The sequence below is a fragment of the Trachurus japonicus genome, chromosome 6 (assembly GCF_045865225.1).
Source record: "Trachurus japonicus isolate A0001 chromosome 6, Traja_1.0".
In the NCBI taxonomy this organism is placed as follows: Eukaryota; Metazoa; Chordata; class Actinopteri; order Carangiformes; family Carangidae; genus Trachurus; species Trachurus japonicus.
The window spans coordinates 9,988,123-10,007,020 of NC_140912.1; the positions used below are offsets into that span (position 1 = coordinate 9,988,123).

The window sequence follows — 18,898 nt, forward strand, 5'->3', positions numbered from 1 at the left end:
TGTGTGCGTGTGTGTGTGTGTGTGTGTGTGTACACACTGGCATGTTTCTGACTTATGGTCAGAAATGTGAGGGACAATGAGGAGGGAGCTCCTGGCTCAGAGTCATGTGTTGTTGTCCTCAGAGAGACAGACAGCCATGAGTGAAAAAGGGATGGAGAGCTGTCGCAACAGTCGGTCCACAAAGCCATGCAAGGAGCTGGATGAAGGAGATTAGTTGGATGAAACTGTCCGGCCAAATGTGCCTTCATTTGTAATTAATGGTGCAAGATGCCCTGCATTGCGACTGATGCTAGTGTTTGCATGGGAAAAAGAAGCCTCTTTTTAGCTTGGGCTTGAGTTAGAAACACAAACAGTCATCTCTTCCACATAAGATCACTGCATTGCATGTGTCGGCTTGTAAAGTAGCAGCTCAATCAAAAAGGCTAGAGCTGCCTGTAGCAGAGGTAGTAGCCAGAACAAAACAAACAGAAACAGCTACAGTGATGGATTACATCACACATATAAACACAAACACAGTACCACTGACATTTGTATGTGTAAATTACTGTGTAATTGCACATTCAAAATCCAAGCCATTTAACAGGAGTCTCTTCTCATCTGGTGACAGTGTGTTGAACTGTTTTAAGGCATGTGATGTCAAAATTAAGTTTGGTGATCTACCACCTGTCAGAATTTCACTACTCTTGTTATATTGTGAGTTTGGTTGTGCTTTCTGTCTCTGCAGCTCTTTGTGTTGAATCATTTAATCAGCGAGCCTCCACCTGGGCGCTGTGAGCAGCTGGTCTGCTTGTTGACCTGCCTGGTGCTCGTGTTAAGGCCAGGGCATGGAGATGACCGTGGTGATGATAAGGAGGGGTGTGTCAGTGAAACTGAGGGAGGGTGTGCGCAGTGTAAGAGGGGGAAGAGAGGGCTGGGAGGAGGGTGAGGGAGGGGCTGCATTCAGGAAGAGGCGGATAACTTACCTGACACTACAGCCATGCCAGAGGGAGCAGAATACAGAAGAGAGCAGAGGTTAGAGCGCGAGAGGGGAGAGGCAGGATGAGGGGACTGCTGTCTCGCAGAAAGGTCTGGGGGGGTAGGAGCCCCGGCCTGGGGAGGCAGGGGCCCAAAGTGGGGAGAAGGGAGAAGAGAGGAGAGGTAGAAAGAAAGTCAGAAGTTCAAAGAAGAAGTGAACGTTAGTGGGAAGACAGAGACAATGAGGAAGAAGGAGAATATGAAAGAAGAATGGAGAGCAGAAGAGTGGATTGTGAAGAGTGAATGATTGACAGTAAATAAATGCAACAAAGAAGGTAAGAAAAAAACAGAGAGAGAGAGACAGAACAGACAGAGAGCAAGATATACAGCAGTAATCCATCCGTTGTATGCCAGAATGGGAGAAGAGAAAGAGGGAAAGAGATTTGAGGAGGGACAGTCAGAAAGTGGGAAGGAAGTTAGGAAAAGGAGTAGGAGGAAGAGGAAGAGGAGGAGGAGGAGGAGGAAGAGGAGGAAGAGGAGGAGGAGGGTGACGTTAGGCAGGACACAAGGCGGCACAGGCGGAGGAGTGAGCATGACCACATGATCAAACACGTTGGTGACATTAAGCAGCAGGGAGGAAAGGTGCGTGGCAAAAAAGAAAAGATTTGAGCAGGTGTAGGAGCGAGAGGAGGAATGTGTGAAGGAGTGGAGGAGTGGTGAACAGAGAGAAATAAACAACAGAGCAAAGTGTGAGGATCACGGTTACTCTTTTCAGCAGACACTGTTGAAAACCGTGCAGGTGCGAGGGGAGGGTAGTGGGACAGGTCACGGCCACGTAGACCAGGGACAGCTCAGGTTAGGCATAAGTGTATGTTCAAGTGTGTATGTGTGTGTGTGTAAATGTAACTGTACAGGACACATCAGTGTGCCTCACATGACTGTTGTAATCAGCATTTGAAATGCATTGGGTACACATCTAAATGAACAATTAGCACCGACATGAGTGGGAACATTGCTCTGATACCCACAGCAACATGCAGAGAATGCATTCAAGATGCTTGATGATATTGCCATGTTAAGAATGCGCTAGCTTGAGTATAGAGCATTTTCATGATATCTTCAGTGCCCTGCAGAGTCTCCAGATTTTAATCTCTATATGAAAGCTGGAACTGACTGCCCCTCGGAGAAAATGTTTTGTTGATGCGGGCTACAGACTAAAATGCAAAACATGAATGTAAAAAAAAAGGAGGAAAAAAGAAAGAGAGAAACAATCAATGAATCAGTGCAGAGTGTTTTGCAAGTTCTGTCAGTCTGTAAAAACATTTTACTCCCTGTAGAAAGAAACGTCGGACAAGTTTTGCATGAAATGGGAGTGGAAAATACACAAAACAAAACGCTGACAGTAGAACAAAGACACATCGTCACAGATGTGAAGCCACCAGCAGTGTTGTGTACTGTACTTGATCCTGGCTCAGTGATCTCTGCCATGACTTATAAGGGCCACTGCAAATGGGTGAATACTGCAAATGGATAAATGAATGAGTGCTTCACATCTAATAAGAGTTTCAGTACAAAAACAAATGGCCACATTTTAAGCAATGTTGGAATTTATGACCTCAGTTGTTTAATTCAACTCTCACCAAGTTTGTTTCAAGTTATTAATATGATATGCTTTTGAAAATGTTAAGACTCTTTGGTCATTTCAATGGAAAATCACATCAGTCCTTTATCATTTCTTGGCAATGCAAGGGCTCTACAAGACACTGAAAATATGATGATTTGACAGCAGGGGTTGATCTGTCATCCACAGAACTTTCATCCACAAACAGAGCTCTCCACACACACTTTGCAGTAATTTGTCTAGTCTGCCTGACATCAGAGGCCATAATGAGCATTTATAACGGGTGAGTGCTGATGGTTTTGTCGTAGGTGGTAAACAGCATCTCTGTGTTTGTGTGGAGTAGAGGGGATCTTTTTTTTTTTTTTTTTTTTACATGCTGAGGCAGAGGTAGAGACAGGGGCAGATCAGGGCTCTGTTGGGGGGCCAGTCTGGGGGGCCGGGGTCTGCCTGGGAATTGGGTACTCACAGAACTACTTCCACATGGTCCAACGCCCACTGGTCATGTCCCGCACCATCGTGACGTGGCTGCCACCATCGCAGCATCACCCCTTTAACCCTCGCCTCTCTGGAGAGACCATGGAAAAATTGCAGGGTCAGCAAAGGTCAACAAATGTGTCAGCAGTTACACTGATGTAGCTTCCCAGCAGCCTCATGTTTACCACACTGCTTCAAACAGTACAACCTAATAATACATATAAATGATAATAAATGAACCAATAAATGAAAACTTTAATAATTAATTTGCTACCAATTTATGGATTAGTTATACGCCATTCAGACGTCTATGATTTTTATCTATCTAGTTAATTTAGCCTGTCTGTTCTATGATTATTGGAGTAGAAGTATAATCCATTATCCATAACTCTTTATTAATGATTTACAACCATTTATACATGAAATAGTAAAACATTCACTGTGATTTAAGTGACAGCTTAAAAGCCTTTATAAAGGATGTCTGATTAGATGACAGTACTAGTTATCTGCATGTCCCTGTGTGCACTCACAGTGGGATGTTGTAGGAGACTCTCTGGGCCTTTATGAAGTCTTTGGGCTGGTGCTGGGCGATTACATGCCAGCTGACTCCATTGTTGACACTGTACTGCAGCAGCACGGCTCTGTCTACTGTGTCAGCCTGATCCAGAGCTATGTTACAGCTGTCTGTCTGTGCCACGCTGCCAATCTGCAGCACAAACATGATCTTACTGCAGAAGAGACAGAAAAGAAAAAGGAGAGGTCAAAGAAATAAAATATTCAACTTTATACAACAGATTATTTGTCATTAGTTTATGTACAGTATGTTTTGGTAGTACCTGTACCTGGCTCTAGTGAGGTCCAGCGGTTTAGTAACTGCCTGCCTCATCTTACAGCCATTGAAGTACAGTGAGTCTCCGTGCGCATGAGGTGACAGCTGACCACAGCCGCTGCCGACTCCGCCACCTTGGATCAGCTGCCAGCTCTCCTGAGACACACTGCCGGACTCAAAGTTGTCCTTGATGGAGCTGGACAGGTCACTACTGGAGAGTGAGCAATCGTCACCTGTTCAGGTCGGAAGACGCAGAGGGGAGGTGATGAAACTGACAGAATTAAAAATTACACTAAGTACACAAAGTAAACATTTGCAACATTTCTGAACAAAAAGTCATTGAGCACTGCTGTCACAAATAGTCTTGCAGTATTCATGCACAATAATACCCCAATGCAACAAATCTTTGCTGAACAGTATAAATAATGCTTGTGTGTATTTAGCAGTTTGGCGTAATATGCTGTTTGTGGCCCACCATGGTGACCCTCATCACAGATGCAGACCACGCCGCTTGTACAGTAGCCGTGGCCGCTGCAGAGTCCTGGACAGGCCTCTCCAATATAAACGTGGTCCACTCCCCAGCTCTGCCGCTCTCCTGTTCCCTCCTTCTGAATCCATCGGAACTGTGTCGCCCTGGAAACACGCAACAAATGCAACAAACCATAAAAGCCTTTCACCACTGACACAAGACTTATTTGTTGCCCTTTATTCTGCTCATATGTCTAGAAATATGAATGATGACAGATAAAAACGAAGCCACAGTTAATATTGAATATTGAACAGTTGATATGATCCACTGTTGACCAAAAAGTAAAATATGTGAGTTCCTACCCAGAGGAGACGTGGTCTGGCAGCTGGACAGTGACTCTTGTCCATGCTGAGCTGTTGACTGGACTGTAGATTGTGGACTCGTGGAACTGGAAAGGTGAGCAGCCAACGTTGTTGACCGATGAGGGGAGGCACTCTGACTGTACCAGCTGCCATGAGTCAGACCTAATGGGAAAGACCAAGATGTGAAAACAGCCCATGCAAAATCCACCTGTATGACAAAATAAACATGTTGTCAAACTAGAAATATTCATAGTACGGTGATAATCAGCAGAGTGACGCTGCTGTCTCATATATCATGTCTGTCAAGACTTTATCAGTTGAAGGAGATTTCCATCATGGCTGTAAAGATCTTCCTGCATGGGTTACACATTGGCTGTTAAAGGGACAACGAGGAGTTTCTATTCGGTTATAAAAAAGTTTCACGTTAATGTGGATGAATCTCCGCTACCCACACTTGTTAATGGGCCCATTTTCGATAAATATATCGTTCTGTCTCTATCGTTATTTTGTTATTATTAGTGGTGGTGGAAATGCTGGTCGAGCCGACCAGCGTTTCCTTTGTGGCGAGTCATGAGAATAACGCAGCCGAATTGCCGTTTATGGTCGGAACTACGACGGTATATGAACCTCTTTGAACCTCTGACTTTAATTATTGATGAATGAAAACATGAGTCCGTCTTGCGCCGGTCAAAGAATTTCACGGTGTGCGCGGAGGCTCATAAATGTAGTGTGAAAACGCTTCGCTTTTCCAAAACTCCTCGTTGTCCCTTTAATCAATGAAATATGAAAGAAAGCCCATCAAATAACAAAAGAAGCCCTGATTGTAATATAGTGTAAGAGTACTTGTTTTATAACTGTGTGAAAGTATTTCATCCAATCTGCGATTATTGGAGGCAGGAGACACAAGCTGTGAACAAATGAATGATGTTATCATGAATTATCACTATTTACACCTCGTGGAGAAATAGAGAAACATTAGGAGTGATCTGGGGACACAGGCAGCTCTTAAGCTGCTGATGTCACATTATGTGCACTAATGAGTCGCTAACTATTACTGTGCTTTACAGTGTACAGTGGGTTTAACCTCTGTCTGAAAAGTTCTGTCAGCTGTACTCAACAACAATGCAAGACTGAAGCAAAAACCACCACTGGACATTACATGGCTCCTCAGAGCTAAGACAGACTGTAGAGGTCATTGGGTTAATTAAGTATGAGTTCCCAACTTGTCTTTCCTTTCTTTTTTTTTTACCTTGCATCCTTCCTGTACTGCAGCAGGACAGAATGATGATCTTCACATGTGTCTGCCTCACACCCAACAACAATCTGTTACATAGACAGAGATGTTAAGAATTGAGGTCACAGTGTACGAGACAAATGACAGTTGTTAATTAACGTACTTCGCCCTCTGACAGTACTGTACCTTGAACTGCAGAATATAGCCAGGCTGCACAATGAGTTCTCGAGTGGCCAAGATGTTGTGTGTTCTGTCTTGATTCTTGTTTGGCCAGTACAAGTGGAATGAGGGGTTTCCACAGAAGCCAGCTGTGCGTACAGCATTAGGGTAGAAACTCCAGCTCTCCTCATGGGAAACACCCTCTGGAGAAAGGAAACCACAAGGGGAGGAAAAGTCACAACGATTTCCAGCATTTCAAATAAGTTGTTCCATCAGCACAGAAAAAAAAACTTACCATCATCAAAGGTGTCAAGCAGGGTGGATGGGTTGATGTCTGAACCTCCCACCAAGATGTTATCTATGGCCCACTGGGCTCTTTCCAGGCTGGGGGTGGCCAGACCAGAGGAAATGGTAAATGGCTGCCACCAACGCAGACGGGTAGCATTGGTTAGAGCTCCCTCTGGGAGGACAATGTAGTCTCTCCTCACTGACACATACTTGAGATAATCCATCTCATGCAGCAGTGTCCAGGACACACCTGAGGAACCAATATTGACAGGATGAGAAAATGGAAGAAAAAAAAAAAGGGAAGATGTTGAAAACACACAATGCAATGTAACATTTATGTTGTCAGTCCACCTCCATCAATGGAGTAGTCCAGCAGCACTCCCTCTTTACGACATGTTGGACGATGGCACATGGTCATGTTATCCTCACTTCCAATCCTGGCCCAGTACTCCACAAACCTGTTCAAAAACACATGCAGGTTAGGATTTAAAACACAATATTTAAAGATCAGTATCGTATCCTGTTCTGTCCGACAGAAGTTGAGTACTGACTTGGCTCCACGAAGGTCCAGATCAGCAGTGGCAGCCTGTCTGGCATCAGCACCACCAAAGTACAGGGCTGTCCCTTCTACTAACACACCACAGTCCGTGCAGGGCCTGCCACCCTCCAGCACCTGCCACTGAGGTCCTGCTGTCCCTTCCCAGTCAAATCGCTCCTTCAGAGATGCCTACAGAAAACAACACAGAATATAAATCATGGGTATCTGAAACAAGCAAAGTCAAACAACTCATCATTCTTCTCTCCTTTTGACACTGGAATACATATAAAAACCTGATTAATCCACCTTAAGAGCAGTGCTGGGGTAGCAGTTTGGTCCAGTGAATCCTGGGTCACAGAGACAGCGCTGATCCAGACAGTCCCCATGTCCCCCACAGTGGCTGTTGCATGCTGGCCCAATGTAAAAGTTCTCCACACCCCACTGGATGTCTGAGTGCTGCTGGAAAAACCGGAACCGCACCGCACTGAGGAACAGACGGTAAAGGTTAGAAGGTAATCAAAATAGACGCATGGCTTCTTTATGATTTATATGAGTGTGGTTTTAGTCAAGCATGTCATTGTGGTTGCACTGTGGGAACAAAGAGTAGCAGGATAACTCACGTATCAGCGAGGCTGTCAGGAAGGGGATAGACCGCCCTCTTCCAACCTTCAGCAGGGAAGAAGACTGACGGCTGTGAGACCTGACCTCCACAGCGGGGGTCAGCGGGCAGGCACTGGGGAACCAGGTATTTCCATGTCACTCCGAAATCAGCTGAGTACTGGACATGAATTTGCCGGTCGGCGTGACGCTCTTGCACACCGCAGCCGACCGCAATCTAAATCAACACACAGATATTGATGGCATGTTACCAGAGTGAACTTGTTTAATGAATTGAAAAAAACACATATTTATTGTTTTAGGCTTGTTTTATTTACCTTGAACTGCATCACCCAGCCCTTGTCGGGGATAATATCATGTGTGACAGCATACACCTCTCTTCCATCAGCATTCCCACACACCATCACCCCATCAGGAGAGCTGCAGAAACGCTGCACAGAGCAGTCCTCTGAGAACAACCAGTGGTCACTCACTGAGAATAAAGACAGAGGTTCTCTGATTAGCAAAACATACATATACATGTATACATTGTAATGGATTTTTGGGGTTTTGCTTTTATTTAGATCCCTGGTCCAATGTTCATGTACCGATGGGTGTTTCCTCCTGCTCACTCGGCTGACCTATCCTCCCTGCAGTCCCGTCAGCAGGAGCTCGCTCATGGTTGGGCAGCGCCACCCCTCCAAATGTGTCAGATATCTGTGCGCGTGGATCTGAGCCTGCGATGAGGACGTTATCCAGAGCCCAATCACTGTGGTCTGCTCCCTCATGCTGTGGCTGCCACCAACGCACACGCACCCCTTCCTGCCGGGCAGCAGGGGGCAGCAGCACATTCACAAACCTGAACACAGGCAACACAGAGTCAGATATTGTGGTTCACTGTTCACTCAGTTATATGCAGGTAGTCATGTGTGGCAGGTGAAACACTGACCCAGGCTTGGTGTACAGATCATAGAAGATCTCTGTCAGTAGGTGCCAGTTGATGCCTCCGTTCAAACTGTACTCCAGGAGCACACCCTGGTTGCGGTTGCCAGGTGGGATCATGCAGCCATACATAAAGTAGAACTGAATAAACTCAGCGTTGGTCAGGTTCAGGTCCACTGTAACCAGCTGGCGGCTGCAACTCTGTGCACAGACACGTGAAAATGCATGAGTCAATCAGAGGGTTTAGCTAGAACAAGCCTGTGATGGATGTACACCTGTCTATTTATCTTTATCATTCCCCTCAAACAGATCCACAAGTCCCCAACCTAATGTCTTGTCTTGTCTTCTTTTCATGAGAGAGAACTTTACCTGATAATAATAATAATAATAATAATAATAATAATAATAATAATAACACTGACTTACATATAAAAATAGTGGGTGCAGTCTGACCTTTGACAACACTGATAATTTATCTTGATACAGCCAATTGCTAGACCTAAACGACCAGTCTTAAGAGGCCTCTTTGGCAGAGTGCCTTTTCACATTAAGATCAGCCTGTCAATAGGCATCTATCTGCAATACAGACCTACAGTACAGTAAGTGCCTCCAGAGAGGTTAAGCTGTACAGAAAGGCTGATGGCTACTCACTTAATGGTCTTTTACATAACAAATTAATACTTACAGTAAAGCAACATGTTTCAAATGTCTGGCTCTCAAAAATATCTCTGGACTGAAAAATGAAGGTAGATGTATACATACACCACTGAAGTGCAGAGCAGCTCCAGAGGCCACAGCTCCACACACAGTGCTGAGTTTTCCTCCAGTTAAAATATGCCAGTGACTGAGTGAGGGAGCTCGACTGAAGCTGTCCTTCAGCTGGGAGGGCAGAGGAACCACAGGCTCATCGCAGTACTCTCCTCCCCACTCTGGGTCACATCTGGGGAGGGATGGTGAAGTCAGATGCACATAATCATATTTAAACAGAAACTGGCCATCAATTCAAATTGAGTTAGTTGGTTCATTCATGTTAATACTGCAACACAAACATATCCAAACCAAATATAAACGGTCAAAGTATTAACCATTTGTATACAACTCAGTTCTATACAACTGTGAACTTGATCTTTGACCACCGAACTCTAATCAAGTGAGTGTGCAACTGGATGTTTCAGTCAAATTTGAAAGGATTCCCTTGAGGGTTCACAAGGCCATTACCCCATTCTGATTAACAGGATTGTCTCCAGTGCCCAGTCTCGCTGGAGGAATACAAACATTCATTAAGCACCTAAATATTGTACTATTCGCTAAACAACATGGTCCCATAAAAGAAACAAACAAGTTTGATAAAACTTAAAAAACTTTACTCTCTAACACTTCATTACTTATTTTGGGCTGCTGACTTTTAACTCATTACTTTAAGAAATAGAAAAACCTTGGTGTACATCTGGTGTTTTATTGCTATTCAATATGGTTTTTGTAATCCAGACTTTTTTTGACTTTCTGCTGCTGACTGACTAATTATTGATTGCCTGCACCTGTGAGCGTTTTGACTTCTGAGAAAAAAGAGAACTGCTGAATAAAGGAGTCTGAGTTCTTCTGTGAGTGGAAGCAGAGAAGTAAGCAGTGAAAGATGTGGGAGATGGAAAGCAGACTTTCAGCATTATTATTTTCATTGTTGTTTTAGTCTTGTTTTGTTTGGACTTTATAGATTTATTGCTCTTTTAGTATTCTATTTGGTTTTAGTTGGTCCTGGAGTCTTTGGTTTTAAATTCTTGTGATAAATGTTTATTAATGCTCTTTCCTGGTCCTCACTTCTTTGGTCACTACAATATTAACTGTCACATCTTACTTTAAAGACTTTGGTTACATTCAGTACCTTACATAAATTTCCCCCACATTACCACACATGCCTGCAAGAGGCTGCCATTACTTACACACAGGAGCTCTGCTGGCAGCGGCCGTGTCCAGAGCACATATCTGGGCAACCATCTCCAATGTAGAGGTTATCCAGAGCCCAGGTCTGCTGCTTGTCAAACGGAGCCTGCTGGAACCAACGGAATCTTGTGGCCGGAGACCTAAAGACATAAATTAAAACCAGAGAGATTTCACAAGGCAAGTTCAAATAAATTATAAACTGTAAATCCAACATGAACATAAAAAATGAAAATATTGTAGAATCAGGAAATGTTACAGGCTATTTAAATTTGTCAATATGTCTATGTTAGGTACAGGGAACTGCTGACCTGACATATGATGGGATGGGCAGGGTAACGCGTCCCCACTTGTTGTATGTGTCAGAAACCAGAAGCCTCTGCAGCGTGTAAGAAGAGCAGTCTGGGCTTGTAGGCAAACAGTCTCTGACCACAGGCTGCCAGGTCAAACCCAGATCCAGAGAATACTCCAACTCTACAGCTGCAGAGAACGAAAGAAGTTAATTACTAAATGAGTCTAAATGTAAAATAAAAGGACTACTTTCATGTTAGTGCTGCTATTCACGTTTCCATACAGACAATCAATGTGTTTTATCCTGACTTTCTTTTGCTTACAGTAGCAGGAGTTGGTGACAGAGCAGGAAGCTGAAAACTCAAATTGTATGAAGGCATCTTGACCCAAGCTGATGTCAGTGGTAACAGCGTAACGAGTGTTGGATTTCTCAATGAATGCAAAAGCAGGACCATCAGAGCCACAAACAGGCATTCTGGTTCCTCCTGGGTGAAGGAGCCATGAGCGACCATCAATTGAGGAGAAATCATCTTCCAGAGGCCCCCAGCCACTGGCACTGCCACCTACCACCACCTAGGATAAATTAGAAATCACATAATTAATGCAAAGAAGCTACAGAAGCTAGTAAACTAAATTCACATGGAATATGAAAGGGAATGAAAATAATATTTTTTTGCATGAGTGACAGCCATGATGTTTCAATTCTTGACAGAAAAAAAAGCCTTATGGCTGGATGGTTGACCGGATTCTATACTAATGTACCTGGTCGATGACCCATGGACTGTAAAAGTGTCCGTTCTCAGAGGGCTGCCACCAGCGGAAGCGAGTGGAAGATGTGCGGGCACGCAGTGGGATCTCCAGGGCCACCAGGCGAGCCTGGTTACTGCTGTTGCTGAAGAGAAATTCCTGGAGGAGTCCCCAGGTGAGACCTCCATCCACAGAAAACTGCAGTAAGACAGGCTGGGAGCGAGGGTCTGGAGCCGCCTTTCCACAGCCAAGACGAAGGAAGAACTGGACAAACCTACAGAGTATGGCCATTAACACACGAGATCACGATTTAAACCTGGAAACAGCATCTTGATGGGGCCTTTTGATGAAGTTGTTGAGTGATTTTCTTTGCATGGACAGCAGTAGGTATACCTGGCATTTGAGAGGTCCAGATCATTTGTGACCAACATGCGCAGCCCGTCCTCGCTGAAGAACAGGTGGTTTCCACTTGACATGATACCACACTTCCTGGATGGTTTACCACCACTAAGAAGTCTAAAACGCTCAGCATCCACAGCTCCACCTAAAGACACAAACACATACAAATACACAGACCAATTTATTACATTACAACACACATACAATACATATGAAAACTGAACCTATACCTACTACACAATACTAATACAAATATGAATTTAAAAAAATCAGCATTATTGCATCATGTACACTAAACAGCAATTGTCCAAATGCAAAGAATTCTAAAAGAAATATTAAAATATATTTCTAAAAAATATAAAGAAAATATATAAAGTCATAAAATGTGTAACAATCTAACCTGAAACCTCACAGTCAAATAAACTGAAACATTCTGGTTGATCAACAAATGCTATACAGATTAAATCAAATACCCCAAAATATATACATTCCCAATTAACTATTCTCTGGTGTCCTTTTGTGTGTTGCTCTACCTTCAAAGTCCTCCTTGAGGAAGTCTGGGTTGGGGGTGTCAGGCACAGAACAGTCAGGTCCAGAGAAGCCAGGGTCACACACACAGTGGGTGCCACCAACACAGGCCCCGTGGCCATTACACATGTCCTGACACTGTGGGCCAATGTAGATGTTGTCAAGAGCCCATGTGGGAGGAGAGGAACCAGTTGAGAAGAAACCTTGGTACCAACGGAACCTCACAGACCTGTACGGAGGTTAAAATGTAAAAAATTAGAGACGATAAATAAATGTTATTTGTAAGGAAGTAAAATAATAAAGGTTTTATAAAAAAATTCCCCTTGTTCTCTTTTGCCTCTGTACTGTACAGGATATATCCTGCTCTTACCCACAGAGACGAAGCTTGCCAAAGTGAATAACCTCTCTCCTCCAGCCCTGAGTTGTACCAGGGAAATATATGCTTGCAGGGTGGAGCTCTGTGGAGCAGAGTGAGGATGGCTGTGGCCCACCAGCACACAGGGGTACCAGGAGATGCCACGTGGCACCAAAGTCCCGTGAGAACTCGAGGCGTACAGGGTTAGCCGAAGAGCTCTCAGCTGTGCAGCCCACATTAATCTGGAGAGACAAAAAAACACGCAGACATCAGCAAAGTTGATGAGCCATGTCTTGAAGGACTACGTATTTTTCATTGTTGCTTTTGGAAAAGAGTTCATCAAGGCTGTGTTTGTATACCTCAAACTGGATGATAGTGTTCTCATTTACGTCAATGTCTCTGGTGGTAACAGAGTGCTCTCCAAGCTCACTGGAGACAAACACCAGCGCTGACTCATCCTCCTCCCTGCACCAGTCACACAGACACACACAGAAACATTGTTTTGCAAATTTTATCATTGTTGGGCTTTTAGATGATGTAAAAACAAAATATGCACAATGGGGCACAGTCACTGTGATACATTCAAAGTTAAGTTCTTGTTTTTTTCATACAGGCCAGTCTTTTGGTAGGGGCAGTAGAGGCCAGTGTTTCCCCCAGGGAAGAACAGCCAGTTGGATTCATTGGGACCTTCCTCAAAGCTGTCTATCACCACTGGTGGGTTGTGTAAGGAGCTGCCGTCGATGATGAGATCATCTATCACCCACACCTCCTCTTTCTTACCTGAAGGACATCATGACAATTATCATACACTGACAATTGACAAGGCCTTAAGATTGTTATGTGTGGGAAAATGCAAATACAGCCATGCTGGTGTTTGGAAAGATGAAAAAAACATGGAAAGAGGGAGGCAGTTCAGGAGAGATGAGATGAAAGAAAAGCAAACAGGAAGAAAAAACAGTCAGATATAAATAGTTTGTACTCTCACACAGACAGTCCACTCACCACTGTTGTAAGGCTGCCAGAGTCTGAAGCGGGTGGCATTGGTCTGAGCACTGGCTGGCAGTGGCAGGTGGAGGAACAGAGTGTCTGTGGAAGCTGGAAAGTAAAACTCATCCAACAGGAGCCAACTAATCCCTCCGTTCACAGAGTACTGCAGCAGCACAGAGTGAGAGCGCTCTGGGACACCTAGAAAAGCAACCAGAGATGAACCATTACACCAATGCTTGAAAAAAAGTGACTTAATAGTAATCTTTGTCTCACAAAAATACAGAAGACAAAAATGTATCTTGTACCTTTGGTGATGAATTTGAAGGAGAACTGGATATAAAGAGTGTTTGTACAATCCAGGTCCCTGGACACGATCATTCGCAGACCGTCCTGCAAACAGATTATAGGGATGGTTGTTGATCTAGAGATTTCAAGCAGTGTCTGTACTGATTGTTTTAATGATGTTAATATTGATCTTGATGTTCTTTTCATCATGTGTGGGACACCTACCCCTTTGAAGATGAGGGCTGTGCCAGACTTAAGAGGCTCTCCACTCAGAGTTCCTCTCTCTGCTCCATACACCTCAGGCCAGGTCTCCTGCTGCAGGTTTTCATTAAAGTCCTCTCTCAGGACAGATGGTAAAGGTGCCAAAGGCACACAGTGGGCTCCTCCATAACCCTTGTCACACCTGTGTGAGAAAGTGAGGCAAAAGCAACAATTACATGACAGGTCAACATAAATGTAAATGTAATGTAATCTTTTGTGCATAAAGCACAGTTTTACTTACACACAACGTCCGTTGTCACACAGACCATGTCCAGAGCACATCCAGGGGCATCCGGGGGCAAGTAACACGTTATCTAGGGCCCATCCTTCGGCCCCTGGGGTGAAGTGGGTCTGGATCCACCGGAACCGGGTTCTGGGGGAACTGAGGGATTCAACCGCACATTATAAAGTATAGTAGGTTGAGGAGTTTCTGCACTTTGATCAAACACAAACCACTAATTCTGGGTATAAATGTTCAAAAACATACTTAGCAGCACTGGGCAGGTAGACAGTGATCCTCCTCCAGTGCTTGTGCTGAGTTGAGGTATAGATGGAGCTCTGAGTATAACCAGCACAGCCAATAGCTGGGGGCACACACTCTGGAGTGATGAGAGACCAGTGACGACCACAGTCCGTGGAGTACTCCAGCCGCACACCATGGGAGAAGGAGGTGGACTTACTACAGCCCATGCTCAGCTCAAACTGCAGGAATGACGAGCCTGATACCTCAAAGTCCCAGCTCTCTGCATACCTTGGCTTCTCTGCAGAAACAGAGCGAAGGCAACATTACATTTGTAGGCACTTAGTATAGCCTGATTAACATATATAACCAAAGTCATTCTCCATATCCACTTTGTCTAATCTCCATGGCAGGGCCACACAAAATGAACACAAAGTCAACACAAGTCCAGATACAAATGGAAATATAGCTTTGAATGAATGCTGTAGAGTAATGTGTGAAATGTGTGCATGTGTCAGCACATATGAGAAAAGCCTTCAAGTCTGACAATCAGTGCTTTATGTGTTCACAGAGGCACATGGGAGCTTGTTTATAGATGTGTTGCCAAATTGCTCTTGCTTTGCACTCTTAATGAATGGGCCCAGTTGTAATGTAATATTTGTGCAAAGTAAATCCGCTCACAGCTTGATGCAGGAATAAATAACAGGCAGGATGTTCAATCAGGTTTGCTCTCATTAATAATGCAGGACCCACTGCACCCACAGTAAATGGGTGATTCAATTTCAGTCTCTTGTGTGTGGAATGCTGTGATGTCCCCGCACAGCCACTTATGTGCTTTGTTTGTGTGTGCATGTGTGCATATAGTATATGGTAGGGCTGTTCGATTAATCGATTTAAAATCGTAATCGCGATTATTTGCCGAGGACGATGTTAAAAACGTGAAATCCTAAAAATCGATTTTTTTACTCTAACTAGGGTTATTACGGTAAGCCCCCGTTCATGAATCTGCGCTGCGCCAAATTACCGTAATGACTGCTGCCTCCTTCCTCCCATCACGCTCTCCCACTGCTCTCCCCACACACTGGAAACAAGCATGTCGGCATTCTGCTATGACCAGCGAGGATTTCATTGCCGAAAAGACCAACAGCCCTTTTCCACTACACAGTTACAGGCCTGCTCGGTTCGGCTTGGCTCGACTAGGCCGTCATATCACAGCGGTACTGTGATATGACAAGGATTTTCTAAGTTACAGCTGAGTTCTTCAGGGGGGCGGGGTCGTCATATAACAGCGGCTACAGCCGTGTCGTCTCGATTACGGACCGCGTGGTTTTCCACACAGCAGACATTTAACTCAGGTGACAGAATAACAACAGTTTGTCGGTGTGTTTTTACTGTAAAATGAGCGGTATTGATTCTCGTGACGGACGTATGGTCGGACGTCGCGCTTGCGACTCTTCCGGTGACAACGCTCTGGCCAATCAGTGGAAGGCAGTCAGTTGACGTCACGTTTTTAGATAGATAGATAGATGTGCTTTATTGAGAGTGAGGAGTCACGTGCCGATTTGGTCTAATCTGGGCGGGGTTTGAGCTTTTTACAGTCCGGTCGGCCATGATGGAAGGAGACGCTATCGGTTGCCAGGGGCGAAGAAGGGGGGTGGGGCTCTGAGCTGTGACGACAACTCCTCACTCTCAATATATTGCATATTATTTTGAAAAACTGTTTTGTATTGTGAAACAAAGTTTTGAATAAAAAAAATAGATAGATAGATGGATAGATGGATTTTTCTTTTTAAATTAGACTCTAGGTCCATTTAAAAAGACACAAACAGCACACAAAATAGTTTGTCATTTAACAAAAAAATCGTAATCGGAAATCGATTTTTGAGAGAAGAAAATCGAGATTTTACTTTTGGGCAAAATTGAACAGCCCTAGTATATGGTTTGCATATGGTGTATAAAATGTCTGGGCATGTACAAGTACACAAGCACACACATAGGTAAAAATATCTCAGATACACTATAGTATAATGCTGTAAGAGAATGTCATTCACTTCAGCACATTCAGTCCTCACTACAAAAGCAGCCATTTCACTGAAGCAGTCAGGTGTTAAGTATCTTACTCAGGAGCCATTTGACAGTGATTGTTGAGGGAATGTTGAGTTACCCCTTTACTTCCCGTGTGCACATCGTCCTCTCCAGTCTCCAGTCAAGGTGCTACAAATAACAATCGTGCAGCCATCCAAGTGTCTGTGTTTCTGGACAGTAATGTGTTTGTGTGACTCACTATCAATGGCCTCCGAGTTGAAGGTAAGTGCCGTGTCCAAAGACAGACAGTCCACTGTCACCTCTCCACCCTGAATGCGGTACCAGTTGTGTCTCAGAGGGGTTGTGCCATCAAACTTGTCATGAAAACCTGTCCTGGAGCTGTCATTCATACCAATCAAGACATCATCCAGGGCCCACTGGGCAGAGTGTTTGCCTACAAGTATGGAGAGAAAGACGTAAAAAAAAATAAAATAATAATAATAATAAAACAAATTAAAGTTGTGGTACATACAAGATATACAACAGTAATATACAATTTTTTTTCAATTGTGCTTTTCTCTAGTATTCTGTGTCCTAATGATGACCTTACCCTGCTGTGGCTGCCACCACCGGAAAACTGTGTATGGTGTTTTGGCTGCAGGTGGCAGCTCAATGGTCACCACCTGGGGCTCCAGGAAGGAGCTGAAGTCCAGCTCCCTTAGGAACTGCCACTGGACACCATTGTTGGTTGAAAACTGGACAATGACACCTGGAATTACACAAACAAGAGCACGGTGGATAGCAGTTAGTTGGGAATTCATTTTTCATAGATACAGAAAAACAGAGCAGGGTTAGCTGAGACAAAAAATAAACAATAGAATAAAATGCCAAACAAATACGGTCCAGAAATCCTGATAATTACAGACAAGCTATTTAAAAGGCTGGCAGGGTTTTAACTGACACTGCAGAAACGGACTGAGACTCTGCCTTCAGCACCGCTACAGGCTAGAGAGCCACAATTTGCTGACTAATCAAAGGAACAGAACAGACAACGCTTGACTTTGATTCTTCATTGGAAAAAAAATTGACGATGAGAATTAGATTTGTAGCTACCCAGCTTTGGCTGGATCACAAGGCTAATCAAAGACACATGAGTGAAAAGGAACAGACGGTAACAAGCCAGATCAGATGTGGAGCCCCTCTCTCCAGATTGCGCCGTTAAGGAACAGCCACATGAATGCAGCAGAGGGCCTCAGTGCAGTATGGCAGTACAGATAATTACCTTCATTGCGGGAGCGAGGCCTGGTGCAAGTGGGCCCCAAACTCTTGCTGCCGATGCGAATGTAGAATTGCACTAACCTACATATAAAAAGCAAAAACAAATTTCAGTTCAAACATTTAACAAACATGCAGCAATTTCCAATGTCTGTTGTCCATCACTTTCTGATGAGAGATTTGCAGTTGTTAATTCCACTCACCGTGTATTGGTAGTGTCTAGGGGGACTGTGCGTGCCTCTCTCCTCCCAGGGCTACTGAGGTAAAGAGCCTTTCCCTCACCAATGATACCACAACCTCCTCCAATTTGCCCTCCACTTAGGCTCTGCCACAGAGGGCTCAGCTTCCCCTCGAAGCCCTCGGTCAGCTCTGTGGGACTGGCCACAGATGGTACGCAACTATCCTGCTCCACTGTGGAACAAAGGGAAAGACAGGGGAATGACATGCAGTAAAAGTCATCTCGAACCAGCAATCATCCCTTTTGACTATGCGAACATGGGATAGGTTCTAACGTTTGACCGCCAAGCACCTCTTAAAATAATTTCTTTCAATTTCATCCTTTTCCTTTTCCCCTCTGTCTCTGTACCTGTGTATCCCATATCACAGAAGCAGACTCCAGAGATGCAGTCTCCATGTCCCCCACAGTGGTTTGGACAGGGCTCAGAGATGTAAACGCCATCCAAGGCAAAAGGTGGAGCATCTCTGTACATGCTGCTCTCCTGGAACCAGCGGAACCTGGTTTTACTGGGATAATGAGGGGAGAAGGATTAGAGAATGAGAGAGATACAGCAGACATTCAAACTGTGCTATTCAGCTACTAATAAAAATACTCTGTGTATAAAATCTATTTAAAAAAGTCCAAAAACACTTATTCAGCTTAGCA

The 18,898-nt window shown here is 44.3% G+C and overlaps 1 protein-coding gene across 7 annotated transcripts in view; it reads right to left on the reverse strand.

The window, feature by feature from the left end:
- Positions 1-18,898, reverse strand: part of reln (reelin) — a 98,932-nt gene that overhangs the window by 2,271 nt on the left and 77,763 nt on the right. For 2 of the 7 annotated variants that reach the window (XM_085778687.1, XM_085778683.1), the window contains 36 exons: positions 18,602-18,759; positions 18,219-18,426; positions 18,023-18,099; positions 17,351-17,509; positions 17,000-17,194; positions 14,743-15,016; positions 14,497-14,637; positions 14,220-14,397; positions 14,015-14,099; positions 13,725-13,907; positions 13,334-13,502; positions 13,082-13,187; positions 12,738-12,964; positions 12,373-12,596; positions 11,834-11,984; positions 11,456-11,714; positions 11,017-11,266; positions 10,714-10,882; positions 10,405-10,545; positions 9,230-9,407; positions 8,475-8,668; positions 8,134-8,384; positions 7,864-8,018; positions 7,549-7,763; positions 7,235-7,412; positions 6,942-7,117; positions 6,742-6,848; positions 6,398-6,640; positions 6,130-6,305; positions 5,959-6,032; positions 4,710-4,871; positions 4,354-4,511; positions 3,892-4,111; positions 3,580-3,777; positions 3,042-3,140; positions 963-1,089 (listed from right to left, as the gene is read on the reverse strand). In XM_085778687.1, the coding sequence (XP_085634813.1) occupies positions 969-1,089; positions 3,042-3,140; positions 3,580-3,777; positions 3,892-4,111; positions 4,354-4,511; positions 4,710-4,871; positions 5,959-6,032; positions 6,130-6,305; positions 6,398-6,640; positions 6,742-6,848; positions 6,942-7,117; positions 7,235-7,412; positions 7,549-7,763; positions 7,864-8,018; positions 8,134-8,384; positions 8,475-8,668; positions 9,230-9,407; positions 10,405-10,545; positions 10,714-10,882; positions 11,017-11,266; positions 11,456-11,714; positions 11,834-11,984; positions 12,373-12,596; positions 12,738-12,964; positions 13,082-13,187; positions 13,334-13,502; positions 13,725-13,907; positions 14,015-14,099; positions 14,220-14,397; positions 14,497-14,637; positions 14,743-15,016; positions 17,000-17,194; positions 17,351-17,509; positions 18,023-18,099; positions 18,219-18,426; positions 18,602-18,759 (6,259 nt within the window). In that variant the 3' untranslated portion in view covers positions 963-968. Of the gene's footprint in view, positions 1-962; positions 1,090-3,041; positions 3,141-3,579; positions 3,778-3,885; positions 4,112-4,353; positions 4,512-4,709; positions 4,872-5,958; positions 6,033-6,129; positions 6,306-6,397; positions 6,641-6,741; positions 6,849-6,941; positions 7,118-7,234; positions 7,413-7,548; positions 7,764-7,863; positions 8,019-8,133; positions 8,385-8,474; positions 8,669-9,229; positions 9,408-10,404; positions 10,546-10,713; positions 10,883-11,016; positions 11,267-11,455; positions 11,715-11,833; positions 11,985-12,372; positions 12,597-12,737; positions 12,965-13,081; positions 13,188-13,333; positions 13,503-13,724; positions 13,908-14,014; positions 14,100-14,219; positions 14,398-14,496; positions 14,638-14,742; positions 15,017-16,999; positions 17,195-17,350; positions 17,510-18,022; positions 18,100-18,218; positions 18,427-18,601; positions 18,760-18,898 lie in introns of all 7 variants that reach the window. The other 5 variants (XM_085778686.1, XM_085778682.1, XM_085778688.1 and 2 more) reach the window with 3 other exon arrangements.